The 14321-nt window shown below is 43.1% G+C and overlaps 1 protein-coding gene across 1 annotated transcript; it reads right to left on the bottom strand.

Annotated features, from left to right (window-relative positions):
• Positions 1-1500: 1500 nt before the first annotated feature.
• Positions 1501-14111, bottom strand: LOC130114719 (neuroepithelial cell-transforming gene 1 protein-like). The gene is made up of 13 exons (XM_056282605.1): positions 13858-14111; positions 13586-13648; positions 12327-12393; positions 10458-10517; positions 10039-10146; positions 9775-9942; positions 9629-9691; positions 8581-8677; positions 8405-8481; positions 5406-5663; positions 5056-5226; positions 3116-3302; positions 1501-1834 (listed from the first exon to the last, which is right to left on the bottom strand). Exons 1-13 carry the CDS (start codon positions 13968-13970, stop codon positions 1503-1505), a joined length of 1764 nt encoding a protein of 587 aa, XP_056138580.1. The 5' UTR covers positions 13971-14111; the 3' UTR covers positions 1501-1502.
• Positions 14112-14321: the final 210 nt, after the last annotated feature.

Below are 14321 nucleotides of genomic sequence, written 5' to 3'. Positions count from 1 at the left end.
CGAAGTCACGTGAAGTGGTGTTCGGTGGGAGTGCCGCAAACATGAAAGAGTCTTCGAAAAAATACTACCAGACCGACAGAGGACAAAAATATTGTTGGCTCGATTCAACCTCACAAGTCTACTTGTCTGCTCTTAGCAATAAGGTAGATATGAGCGATGATAACCCTAAGTCATGCTGTACATCCACGTGGTTTGTATATTTCAGTATTTCATCGTGCATGGGTTTTAGCACTTTAATTATAGGGCAGTAATTATTTGTAAATATTCCATGACTATTTTTAATGTGAATATGTAAATAATGCAGATTTTCTGCCTGAATGAAATTTGTGTAAATAAGTAGAGAAATACAAAGACTACTGTAAACCAAACTGGCTTGATGTTGTCTCATGCAGACAGCATTTCTCTATTTTGCATAGCAGAACCAGACTAGCCTCTGAAAATCTTGTGAAAATGTCATTTTGAATTAGATAGATGTACATGGAAAAATCTACTTATCCTAAATGGCTGCAGTGTTGTAATGATTCCTCAGGCAAAAATGGAGGCCAAGTGATAGTTAGCAATAGTTTTTGATCTTGAAAAGCCAAAAATTATTGGATCATATTGGTTTAACAGAAATCTCAGTTGCAGACCTTGCTGTATAACCTGTTGCATCATTATCAGTGCATATCTCATAAACAACGTTTTTTTTTTTACACAAAGATTCTCAAAGACTGACACATTGGTAAAGTCCAATAGCTCTCCATCAGCTGTGAAGGAAAATGCTTTTAACCGATTTTTTTTTCAGTGGGAGCGAGTATGATTGAAGGCTACTGTAAGGTATAAAGCTTTCAGTCAGTCTAGAAATGGTGATGGCCACATTATAAGTTCTATTTTTAATTTCATTCAACTTATTTGCACCTAGATGTCTGTATTTCTCCCACTTTTTTGGAAATGTTTTACTGACTGTTAAGACAAACACACAAAGCCCAGTTTATTCATTCCCACATCTTAACATGTACTCTCTGGGTGATAAATGCCTTGCCATGTCTTAAAACATGCCCTGATGACATCTGATTAAAAATCAGTCACGACGGTGAATTATTGAACTGAGTTTGCCTTGGAGTCATCACATGAATTCTTGAGACCTAGACGAGTAGTGTAAAACATGTTTAATTGTTTTCTACTGTGAGAATATTTAAAATAGTAACACTGAAGAAGTGCTGTAAACATACTTTTCAGTCACATTGGCACAGATCACTGCTAAAAAGCAAATACAAGTGTCTTCTTTTTGTTAGACAGGACAACATTCATAAATGATTTATAGTCGGACGGAAATTAAAGGATGGGCCTTCCCATTATGGCCACAGAGATAATTCCACTTCTTGATGTTGGCTTTTAATAGCACTAAAATAGTGGTTGCACGAAAGTGGTTGCATTAGGCAATCCCACACGAAGTCACCCAAGTCCAAGAGGAATTTACGCACACACACCGTGTACAATGTGCCTGCCTCTCAGAAATGTTTTCACACCCCCGTTTCCTTCCTCTTCAGCATGCCGCAGAACTTTTTATCTGGTCTGATCTGGGAAGAGTGTGGCCGGGGGTCATGTTTCGCATTTGTGACGTAGGGACAGTTCTCGTCTACCTCTTCCTCGTAGTTGCTGTTTGAAATTGTCGAGGATCGGCGCTTGGCTCGGATGGCCTCCGCCCGGGGTCTCAGCGAAGCCCGCGGGTGTTGAGACACGGCGCTCCGCAGGCTGTTGAGCCACTGCTGCTTGTGGTACATGTCACTGACCTGCAGCGTGTGGGACTGGCCGTGGGAAGGATCCACCGAGCTCACACGGAATAGATTCTTAGCTGGAGGCAAAAAGAACACGGTCACTGAACAAAAAGGTTCTCCTAGAGTTTAGAATATCTTTTGCTGGTGAACAGAAGCCTCTCACTGTAAGGTCTCCTCTTATAAGGGTTAGGAATTGCTTTCTAATTTTCACCTCAAGACCCTACTATACATTCTAAAACAGGTCCTGGAACTAAAGGCCAAATGAATGCCAAACATTTCCTTTAACCATTTCCTTTCCTACCTCTTAAACGTGTATTCAGTATTACTGCCAAGTAGAAATGTACAGTCGAATGGATTTTGAGCAATATCAAATCACATCTAGGCACCTATGCAACACATTGAAGTTATTAAAAAAAAAAATCTTACTTGTTTTCCAACCCCCCCACCCCCCCTTTTTCTGCCAAATTGTATCTGGCCAATTACCCCACTCTTCCGAGCCATCCCGGTCACTGCTCCACCCCCTCTGCCGATCCAGGGAGGGCTGCAGACTACCACATGATTCCTCCAGTATATGTGGAGTCGCCAGCCGCTTCTTTTCACCTGACAGTGAGGAGTTTCGCTAGGGGGACGTAGCACATGGCAGGATCGCGCTATTCCCCCAAGTTCCCCCTCCCCGCCGAACAGGTGCCCTGACCGACCAGAGGCAGCACTAGTGCAGCGACCGGGACACATACCCACATACGGCTTCCCACCCGCAGACATGGCCAATTGTGTCTGTAGGGATGCCTGACCAAGCCGGAGGTAACACGGGGTGGGGGGTGTCTACTTCTAGTGTTCCGTTTTCCTGCCCTCCTTTCTCGCCTTGGAGGAAAACCAGCTGTTTTCAGCAGGCGTAGCACTTTTCCCCCCCACACAGAAAACAATCACAGCCCCGACAGGCTTCCCAACCAAAGATTGACTAACTGCATCTGCCTTATCGTGTAGGAGTTGTCCAGCGGAAGGTGAAAAATGACTTGGCTGTTTTCACTGGAGTAATGTGTGATGAGTCAATAATGACTAATTCGTTCAGTCCAGTGATTTTTTTTTCCCCCTCTGACACAAATGGTGGTGAAATGCTGGCTGAATGACAACTTCAAATTCATCCACTCATTTCTCATTTTCGAGAGCTGCTTGTTTTGAGATTCTGTTTGGAGGAATTTTATCTTGACTGTAGTTAAGTATATATTAGAAATAAATAAACAGCAAATGTTACCCGAAAAGTTATACTGTGTCTAAATAAAGTTGACTACAAAAATGGTTAGGTGGTTCGTAAAGGCCCCCCATACTTTCGGACCTGGCTAGGTGCAGACTTAGCCCACCTTTCTCCCCGCTGGCGAAGGCCCCTCTGAAGGAGCCTCCCATGCGAATCTCCCTGTCCTGCAGGTCCTCCACAGCCAGTTCCCGGACCGGAATGGGCTGCCGGTACACCTGGAAGCAGCTCCGCTCATTGCACGTCACGGCTCGGGTCAAAACCAACAGCTCAGAGAAGAGGAACACGTGCAGCTTCTGTGGTACAACATAAAAACGTCCACTAAATGTAAGCGTCTGGTAACTCTACAAAAAAGAATTTTAAGGTTGTGGGAGGGTAAACCCTATCCCACCATGCCAGAGGCAGAAGGCCCCCTGGACAGGTTGCCAAGCCACATGCGCACACACAAACAAATCTCCTCACATTCACAGGTTAGGTTCAAGGTTCAAGAAGCTTTAACAAAAATTGCTCTTTGACATGGCTCATATATCAGACAACACAAATAAAAGACACACAAGCAAAAAGGCACAAGAGTAAAAAGGCTAAAAATTTGACAACGGAATGGATAAAGTGCTTATTTTAACTGATTTAGGGTGTTTATGGCCGAGGGAATGAAAAGAGTTTTTGAAGGCATTTTTCTTGGCCAGGAGGACTTTATAATGGCGGCCTGATGGGAGCAGAGAGGACACGGTATTAAAATTTCACATCGCATTATAGTGACCAAAATTATCACGGTTATCAGTACTATCGCGTTAAAATATGCTGAAGATGTTCAAAAAGTACTGATACACAAACTGAAATTATTTCATCAAGTTTTATATTGAAAATGACAAAACTAGAAACACTGTGCACTTCTTTTTTGTATGAACATTACAATAATGACATAGCCAATACCTTATGTAAACATATGAAAACCATATCAAATGTGCATCAACATTAAAGACGGCACCATGTGGCCATGAGAAGTAGGGCCTAACTGCACTTTATCCACGCTGCAGTTTGGAAAACAGCAACCAACAAGACATTTCTTCACATTCTATGCTCAAGTAACGACATCTAGTTTTTTTTGGTTTTTTTTTTACAGATTTCGCAACACTGGTCATGAGGAGCTCGTAAAGGCAATTTCATCGTTTCATGCATCACTGTTGGGAGGTTCTTCTGTTGTTCAGACCAACTCTGTGATTCATCTTGCTAAAGGCAATTTTTTTCATGAAAAGTTTCCCTAGTAAAGGTTTAAATGAACACAACGACCACACTTCAGCCTTAGTCATCTTAGAAGGCTAAAAAAAAACAACTGCTGGAACGCTGTTGCTGAACAAACCCACGTTGCATGCTGTGCCTGCTGCCGCACTCCAGTCCAGAAGGTGGCGGTCATGCACTTATGCACTTTGAAGTTTGTTTGCCAACAGCCAATAGAAAAAGTAGAAAAAGGGGCAAAAAAAAAAAAGTTAAACAAAAAAGAAAGAAAAAGACGAAGAGGAGGAGGAGGAGGCAGCAGCAGCATCTGGGAGACTGTTGTTAACTTTGGTTGATGCTGTACAGTATTTACCATGAGTTTTTCAAAGCACGGTAATCAAACATGGTTTTAACGATAATTAAAATTTGAAACAATAATACAAACCATCGGGAATTTCACCGTGGTTTATCGTGGAACCGGTAACCGTTTCATCTCTAGATGGGAGTAACTGAAAGAATTGGTGGAAGGGGTGAGAGGGGTCCTGAGTAATTAGGATGGCTTTCTTAGTGACTGACCAGGTGTACAACTTGGATAGTAGAGGCTGCTTCACCAAACCTTCGGACTGTGGGAGGGCAAAACATGCAAACTCCAAACAGAAGGGATGTGATCAAACCCAGGAGGTCTCTTCTGTGAGGCAACAGTGATAACTACTAAGCCATCATCCTGACCCACACGAAAAAAGGAAATTGAAGTTAAATTTTAGCCAGTCTGTAAAAAAACTTTCAGCGTGTGTGTGCGTGCATTGGAATGTCGAAGATCATCACAGTTCTCACCAAACCGCTCTTGTTGCGCAGCTCGCCATGACAGAGAAGGCTCTTGCAGTTGTCAATGAGAGGGTCCCTCTGTTTGCCGTCCAGGTACTCCAGCTTGTCTATGTAATACTGGCACTCGGACTCCCCTTTCCTCAGGTTGATGTCAGAGAGAACCCCCTGAATTATGGTGATCTGGGTAATTAAAGAAACCATTGTTAGCATTTGGTTATTTAGTGAACTTACCAGACGGGCCGGTGAAATTGTTTCATTTCAACAAAAATGGGGACTATCACTCATTAATTTATACCACCAATTTCTATGGCTATGCAGTATGGTTAAATGTCAGTAAACTTCCGTAATATGTAACATACAGCTCTCTCCAGATTGGTTAGGTCCGGGTGTTCAGGAGGACTGTGTCTAAGAATCTCCCGGAGCAGCAGTGGGTATTTCACCAGCCGAGAGCGCGGAATGTCGAGGAAGCTCCAGAGGTCCAGCTTCCTGCTGAAAGGTGACTCCAGGCAGCGCTGCAGGAAGTCCTGGACTCGCCGGTCCTGCTTCTTCTGGTCCAGCAGGGCTTTGGCTGCCAACTGGTTGCTGCAGTAGTCCTTGTAAGCGTTCAGACCAGGCAACTGAAAAAGGCACCGAAAGCAGAATCAACATTATTTGCCAAGTACGTTTTCACATAAGAATGTGATTGATGTCTTGCTCTCTAGGAAACAAAAGCGTAACATAAAATCATACAAGTAATAAAGAGCAATATGCAGAAAGGTACCAAATAAGGAAAAAAGTAGTATAAGTTGAAAATGTGAACAGAATCATGGATATGTAAATAAGAACACACTGCAGTTGCCATGCTGGATGCCATCGTAAGACACACAATTGCTCTTTATACTTTAATTGCTCTTTATACTTTGTTAAAAAGTATAGTGTGATGTGCCCATCAGTGGCCTGGCATGGGGAAATATTTTGAGGAAGCCAAGTCAGACAAGACTTCTCATATATTATATATCCTTTCAATTACAATTGTAATCAATTACAAATGTGATTTAAAAACTTTTTTTTTTTAAATTGAATTGTGAATTGAATGTCATCCATCCATCCAGTATTTTAACCACTTATCCTGCTCTCAGGGTTGTGGGGATGCTGGAGCCTATTCCAGCAGTCATTGGGTGGCAGGCGGGGAGACACCCTGGACAGGCTGCCAGGCCATCACGGGGCCAACACACACACACACACACACACACTCATTCCTAGGGACAATTTAGTACGGCCAATTCACCTGACTTACATGTCTTTGGACTGTGGGAGGAAACCGGAGCCCCCGGAGGAAACCCACGCAGACACGGGGACAACATGCAAACGCCACACAGAGGACGACCCGAGATGACCCACCAAGGTTGGACTACCCCAGGGATCGAAACCAGGACCTTCTTGCTGTGAGGAGACCGCGCCAACTACTGCGCCACTGTGCCGCCAATTGAATTTCAATCAACCAATTTCAACTGTGGGCAGCACGGTGGTTAGCGCTGTCACCTCACAGCAAGAAGGTCCTGGGTTTGAACCCCGGAGTTTTCCAACCATGGGGGCCATCCCAGGTCGTCCTCTGTGTGGAGTTTGCATGTTCTCCCCGTGTCTGTGGTGGGTTTTCTCTGGGTGCTCCGGTTTCCTCCACCATCAAAAAGACATGCATGTTAGGGTTAGTACTCCTGTCTGTGCCCCTGACCGAGGCATGGCAAGACAAACTGGAGCTGGTCCCCGGGTACTGCCCACTGCTCCTAGCCACATAGCTAGGATGGGTTAAATGCAGAGCGTAATTTCACTTCAGGGATCAATAAAGTATCTAAAAAAATCCGTTGACATTTAAAGTTTTACGTTCACATCATAAAGTAGGTATCAGTAGGCTACATGTATCAAATACATGACTTACAAACCCCACTGTATGTTCTTTACATACTTATCATTTAAAACTTGGCCAAATGTTCATTATAGAACATGATTTAAAAGACTAACAACCAGGTACCAGACCTGCAGAGGTGTTGCCTGATATCAAAGAGAATTGTCAAGTCGTTACACTCCGTTTCCATCTTCAGTCTGAGATTGCCTCCACTCTAACAATTTCCGTGGGGGAAGGCCATTGGATTTTCCCTAACCAATCACTAGAGACCAACATATCCGTCGAAATCTAACATCTTTTTACGTCGACACTGATGAGTAGCCATGCCAACATACTGGTTTTGCAGGGGTTTTAAGAGTGGAGCGAAGTCAAAATAAACTATGTTGGGCGATATTGAGAAGACATGCCGTCTGACAACAGTGTTAGTCCCGTCCGTGGCACTCATCAGCTAATCGTTAGCCCCCCCCCCACAGCTTAGCCCCCGACCCCGCAGCGCTCATCGGATAATTGTTTTTTCAACCAAGAAACAGTGGTTTCATGCCACGATGCCAGACCAAAAGAATCAGTCAGTTCGGTGGAGTGGGCGGATTCAAAAGTCTGGACCCAGGCAAACAGGAGGCTATAAACAATCATCATCTCATATAAACAGGTAACCTCGCCCTATGGGTGCCGTCTGTGGTGCTTATTTTCTGCGTGTAAACAATCGCAATAAAACAAGTGTGTTAGTCGGTGGACTGACTAACACATGCAGCTAAATCCAGTCAAGCAAGGCACAATACATCTAAGCAATTTAAGTTTTAACCACAACAAAAATGGCACACATGGGCAGTTCCATCAACAGTAAACCGACCAGAGGAGGCGCTAATGCAGCGACCAGGACACACACCCACATCCGGCTTTCCAACCGCAGACACGGCCACTTGTGTCTGTAGAGACGCCCGCCCAAGCCGGAGGTAACATGGGGATTCGATCCAGCGATCCCCGTGTTGGTAGGCAACGGAATAGACCGCTACACTACCCGGCTGTCTCGATTTCTTTTCACCAAGGGAGGCCAACTCCGGCCGGGCCTCCACACGGATTTGACATGATACATCTACAGTAGGAGTGCAATACAGTGTTTCACCACACACACTGACTGAGATTCACCAAATGTTAACATTTAGAGGGGCGCTGTTTCACTCATTGACACTCATTTCACTCAGAATACTCAATGAGAAATGGGGAAGAGATGGCAGCAACAGGCACAGAATTACCAAAAACTGTTAACAAAGCGCTTTTGTTAAAAATGACAACTATAGTCTGAAAAAACAGGGGAAGCTTGGTTTCCCTTGGCCTCTGGGAGAAAACTCCACTGGTGCCCATATACTATCAAGTGGAGGGCTGGTTTTAGTGGTTTACATGATATTTACATTGTTTTCTAATTATGTCTGTGTGGTAAACATGAACCAGTGCACTATTATGTGTCATAATACATACCCAGTCTATCACTATCTGTCCAATCTGATCTACTGTTCCATCAGGCCCAGTGCTTTGGGTCATCTTTGCCAACAGGTCTGTAAATTCAAAAGCATGATCACTATCAGAATTGCTTATAAATACACAGACATTAACAGTTAACAGCTGGTGTCCTAGACCGAGTCATAATGGCCTACCCTCATGCAAGGGAATGTATGCATCCAGGTCTCCAAAAATGTGATTCAATTCCTCCTCCGTCATGATGGAAAGCTTTAGCATAGGGTCATAATAGGCCTGTGTGAGGATCAAAATTACACGTCCTGGTAAGTATCCAGGAATAGCATACATCTGTGATTTGTAAAGGTGTTATGTGTATTTCTGTTTGAATCCTGACCTCTATTGTTCAGTAATGTGAACAACAACAACAAAATCAAATCAGGCAAGACAAAGATAGATATTTAGATCGATATAATTTTTCTGTGACCGCTGCACAGTATGCAGGGGACTGTACAAGCAAGTCAGCCAAGTTCTTGGGCGGGGGGGGGGGGGGGGCACAGGGCAGTACATTAAACAACAAATACATCTCAGAGACTCCTGTGTTTTCGAATGCAGAAATCTGGTGTGCATGTGTGTGTGAATTTTATTTTATCCAGTACCACTCAGCAACATCTACTGATATCTGATATTTAAAAAAAAAAAAACCTAAATATTGTTCATAGCACCATTATAACACATAGCTCGTATGTTTCAAATCATTTACTGAACTGTGTATACGTACTTTGCTGCAGTTTAGTGACATCTTACTAACTAGATTCACCTCCTTTAAAATGATCATTATCCCAGACATGTAATCTCTGACTCAGTGACCCTTTAACACAGAACTAAAATACTGTGCTGTTGATAGACATAAGCTATGACTAGGGTTTCGTTATATAAGCTTACTTACTACTGTGGAGTTTTATCTTTCTCTCTGGAATTGATCTGTGTACACATCTTTAGGTCAAGCAAATCAAGTCCAAGACTTGCGCTTTTCAAAACATACCTCTCTGCTTTCTCTCATTTGTCTCTCTTCCTCTAATTAAACACTGTCTGCCTGATGCATGTTTTCAACTGTAGCTGCTTTCCAAAACTCTTCAGAATCCACAAGAATCTATACCAAAACGCACACAAAACCGTAAAAGGGGTGGCGGACATTTGAATTCTTCTTTTTGAATCTTCATAGAAATTCAGATCTTTCCCTCTAACCTTTCTTGCCAGCTGGAGGTCTTCGATGAGATCCTGCTCCCCCCTATAAAGCTCATGGATGGCCTGCAGAGAGGGCAAGGAGATGTCTGTCAACAGATGCTTTTGATTACAAGCAGGCTGAGCTGAAACCAAAAGAGCCACACTACCTCTTGTCTCTTGATCTCTTTGGTAGAGAAAGTGCTCTTCTGATGGACATCCAGGGTCTCAGACCACAGCGTGCTGTGCCTGCGTTTGGTAGGAGTGGGGCCCACAGCCCTACTGCCAGCTTTGAAGGACGACCCAGGAGACTTGTTGTCCCCGCGCAATGACATTGACTAGGCAAGATAGTTTTACAATCAGTCACAGCAATAACTTATCATACCAGCCAAATATGAAGACTTGGTGTTGAAGAAAGAGGAGTCGGTGCATACCTGGATGGTCTGTCCAAATCGTCGAACTGCCCCGTTCTTCGAAGGAGATATGAGGTTCGCCAGGGAAGACACCCGCGCAAGTGGCCTCACACGCTTGTTGCTAGGTTCCTGGGAAATGGGGAAAGAAATGTATTTAGGCTCCATTCGACGGTGCTGAAGAAAGACCAAATGCACTTTAAGGAATGACTTCCCACCCCCCCCCACACACACACACACACCCCTTCAGACAGTCAGGCCCGTTGAGAATGGGATAATCCTGACCCTGACACACCTGGATACTCAAGGCTGTCAAATCTCTAGTGCCTGAGTCACAGAGGGATTAACTTCCCTGTGAGGGCACATTCAAGGGTGTTTGGCTGGACCTGTCCTGCAGGGAGGCAACAAAGTCTACGGGGGGTGAGGGAGGTACTGTCTCTCACCTTGAGGTCAAAGCTGGACAGGCTGACTGTGTCGTCTTCCTTCTCTCTACGTTTGCGCTTCTGTGGTGAGGGAAGAACACACACTGGTTAATTGCACAAGTCCAGCAAAGATTTAAGCAAAATGTCTTTAAGCATGCTCAATAATCCAGGTAAGAAAACCAAAGAAAGTTGAATCAGCTCATCTGGACACGTTTAATGAAAGAAACGTGTTTCATCACTCATAGAAGTAACCTCTTCAGTCTAAACTGACTGCAGGTATCCCCACCCTTATAAACAATACAATAATGACCGAAACCAATGGCCAGTTTCATATGCAAAAAGGCGAGACCATTAACTAGAGTTTAATGGTCATGTGTACTATTCAAGAGGATTTGGGAATGTTTGCAATCACAGCATTGTAAGATGGTGACAAATGTACTCTTAGCCCCCCCCCCCCCAGCTCAGGGATAGTCTTTCCCTCTTCACATAGATGGCCTCTTTGACTCCCCGTTCAAACCATCATTCCTCCCTATCAAGGATGTACACATCCTCATCCTTGAAAGAGTGGCCACTGGCCTGTGGATGGGTGTAAACCACGGAGTCCTGGTCTGACGTGTTAGCTCTTCTGTTGTGCCATCCTCTTGGCCAGCGTCTGTTTAGTTTCCTCGATGTACAAGTCACAGCAATCTTCCTGGCACCTAACAGCATACACTATATTGCCCTGTTTGTGCCAGGGGACCCAATTCTTTGGGTTGACCAATTTCTGGTGCAGCGTGTTTTGGGGTTTGAAAGCAACTCAGTTTAGCAGCTAAAGACTAAACAGACACTGGCCAAGAGAATGGCACATAACTAATGCCCGTTGACACCTATGTCATATCAGACCTGAACCTAGTTTTTTGGCACTTACTTGCATTGTTGTCTCCTGACTAGATCCTGCTTGTGTTGTATTAACTCTCAGATGTACTTTAGCACTGGTTTTGCTCTTAGACGCTTGTTTGGAGAAGATGCACTTATGACCTCTGATGACGAGTAGTTCTCCTGATTTCTTACGTTAAATGCACTTATCGTAAGTCGCTTTGGATAAAGGCGTCGACTAAACGACTGCAATGTAATGTAATGTCATGTATGTCGCTTTGGATAAAAGCGTCTGCTAAATGAAATTGTAACGTTATGTCCAGCTGAACTGATTCAAGTTTCTTTGATTTAAGCAAAACAAAGTTTTGTAGCTGTTGCAGCTGCCAGCAAATTTTACATTCGCTGTTATGTCCCGTAGAAAATAATGCAAAAATAAATGCAAATAAAACCAGTGTAGTCTAATAGCCACCATAATTGTAGGTTCTTAAAGGCAGTTGTCTAAAAACACGGAACTACCTTCCAGTTCCTATAAAAATGGTTTCAGTAAAACGGCTGCAAATAATAGACATATCAACACAGGGTGTCTGTAGAATTCAATTTAAATGTGAATGAATTCTAGGAGTGTCTTTTAATGCCAGTTACACCGAAATATAGGAATAGTTGGCAAGTGAAATAAATATAATTAAAAAAAAACTTCATACCTAATAGAACAAAATAGGAGAAGACTGATTAACCACTCAGAAAAAAAACAGTACAAGAAAGTGCAACATCTTTAGACTGTTTTTTTTTAAACTGCATTTCAATCCCTTCAAGGCCTCCAGTTTAAATAACATTATTTATGACATATTGAAAATGTTTTCTCAGCGTGCTAACACAAGTCCAAGCACAGATGCAACATATGCACAATCGTAAGACAGGCTGCTTGGGGCTCTTTACAGTCAGCCTTACAAAAACACAAAGTATAATAACTCATAATGCCGAGAGCTGGATCTAGGACGCCTGATGCTTTGGCTTCTTGTTTACATGGTGACTTACTAGACTGAAGTCCCATGGTGTCCCTGGAGCGAGGAAAATGAAGGAGCTTCCTCTTTGCAGTGGAGGTCTGATGAAATGAGCAGGGGGTTATAGGAAACAAAGTTACATTAACTAGTATCAAACAGACTTCAACTTATTGCAAACAAAAAGAGAGTTGAGAAAGCATTGTTTTTGTTTACTAAATGTCTTCATATAGACAGACATATGGATTGTCTACATATTGATTTAATAATGGAATAATAACAACAGTGTATCTTCCAAGAGGCATGGCAAAAATGAGTTCCCTTAAAATGAAACTGGCATCACTCGTCAGACCCGTTCCTCTTTTTCGAATTCGTGTTGTGAGACACGAAACGAAAACGACCAACAATCGAAATGGTTTGGGCACTGCAGGACATGAGCTACTATGACGAAAGAAGGCGGTTGCTGAGCAATAACATAAGTCCTAAGCCAGTGGTTCTCAACCTTTTTGGGGTCCTGGACCCCCTGCGTATTTTTGATCTACCCTGAGGACCCCTCCACCTGATCTTGGGGGAGGGGGGTTGCAATTTGATAGAAACAGTAGAAACTGCATTTTAAATTGCATTATAGCATTTATTCACTCTTTGGGGCAAAAATAAGAGCTTTCAGTTGTAACTTAGATATAGTTAACAAAACAGAATTCTTATGCAGTAACTTTCAGATATATGTAACAAAACAGAATATGTATTCAGTAACTTTCAGATATATGTAACAAAACAGAATATGTATTCAGTAACTTTCAGATATATGTAACAACACAGAATATGTATTCAGTAACTTTCAGATATATGTAACAACAGAATTTATATGCAGTAACTTTTAACAATGCAAACGGGAGCGAGATCTCTTATTAAAATACAATAAATTACACTTGTGAAACAGATGTAATTAGAGAAAAAAGTAATGTTACACTTTATAGTTTAGGTAGATAAAGGTCTCAGTCACATTTGAGTAAAATAATCCTATTTCTATAAATGTCATAGGATCTTTTTTTTAAAGATATTTTATTTTCACGGACCCCTTCCAATTACACCACGGACCACTAGGGGTCCGCGGACCCCCGGTTGAGAAACACTGTCCTAAGCGAACCAGCAGCCCCAACCTGTCACCTCTGAGTCAACAGCAAATACCTACAAGAGATGCTGCGAGATATCAACGATCAGGAGATTGTTTTCTTAGCGCTAATTACCAAGTAAACAACTTTTTTTTGTTTTGTATCTTTAAAGACGGGAGCATACTTTGATGAGTTGTTTCTTCTTCTTCTTCTTGTTTCGGGGGACGGCTCGACCACACCGAGATCGCTACAGGCGAAGAACAGAGAGAATATAACTAAATACCGTAAAACGACACGAAGAAGAAATAAAATGGAGGCCGCGAACGAACGACAGAAACCACCAAAGTACGTAAAATATATGAATAGCAAATAAATAACATAAGTAAATGAGAAGGATACATGACAAAGAGTGTTAAGTAAATAAACGTTTAATCATCTTTAAAAGACGGGTCTTACTTTTTACAGTTGGTTCTTGGCTCGACCACACAGAACACGCTGGCGGCGGCGGCGGCGGACGACCTGCGAGTTTTCAGCGTTCTGCTCTCGTTCCCCGCCCCAGTTTCCTCCATCTTATAACAGCTCCGTGTGATTATTCCTTAATCAGCCGCACGTTGATATCGACAGACAATTAAAACTGCGAGCAATAGAGCCCCTAAACCTGGCAGACATGTACAAAGAACAGGACGGGGGGGACCGGAGCGACGTCAACAACTCGGCGACAGCGGAAGTTTGAATACGGCGGATTCTTGTGAATCGACCAATGAGGAAAAGGCTTGTCACGCTCGTTGCCGAGATACCGTGGGGGTGGGCGGAGTTATCCCGACGGCGGAGGAGCGTGGCGAACCTTATGAGTTTTCGACTTTTTATTTGACATACTCGACGTCACAAATTCATTTTTTTTAGTCGTTCCGTTCCACAGA

This window comes from Lampris incognitus, chromosome 6 (assembly GCF_029633865.1).
Source record: "Lampris incognitus isolate fLamInc1 chromosome 6, fLamInc1.hap2, whole genome shotgun sequence".
In the NCBI taxonomy this organism is placed as follows: Eukaryota; Metazoa; Chordata; class Actinopteri; order Lampriformes; family Lampridae; genus Lampris; species Lampris incognitus.
Note: the sequence above shows the minus strand (reverse complement) of the source record. Positions and strands in the feature narration are given on the sequence as shown.

Excerpts from the sequence above, each read along its gene's own strand:
- LOC130114719 (XM_056282605.1), bottom strand. The coding sequence starts at position 13,970 with ATGGAGGAAACTGGGGCGGGGAACGAGAGCAGAACGCTGAAAACTCGC. Across the intron at positions 10,147-10,457 it reads TGTCCAGCTTTGACCTCAAG|GAACCTAGCAACAAGCGTGT; the intron begins GTGAGAGACAGT and ends CCCATTTCCCAG. Across the intron at positions 1,835-3,115 it reads CTTCGCCAGCGGGGAGAAAG|CTAAGAATCTATTCCGTGTG; the intron begins GTGGGCTAAGTC and ends TTTTGCCTCCAG.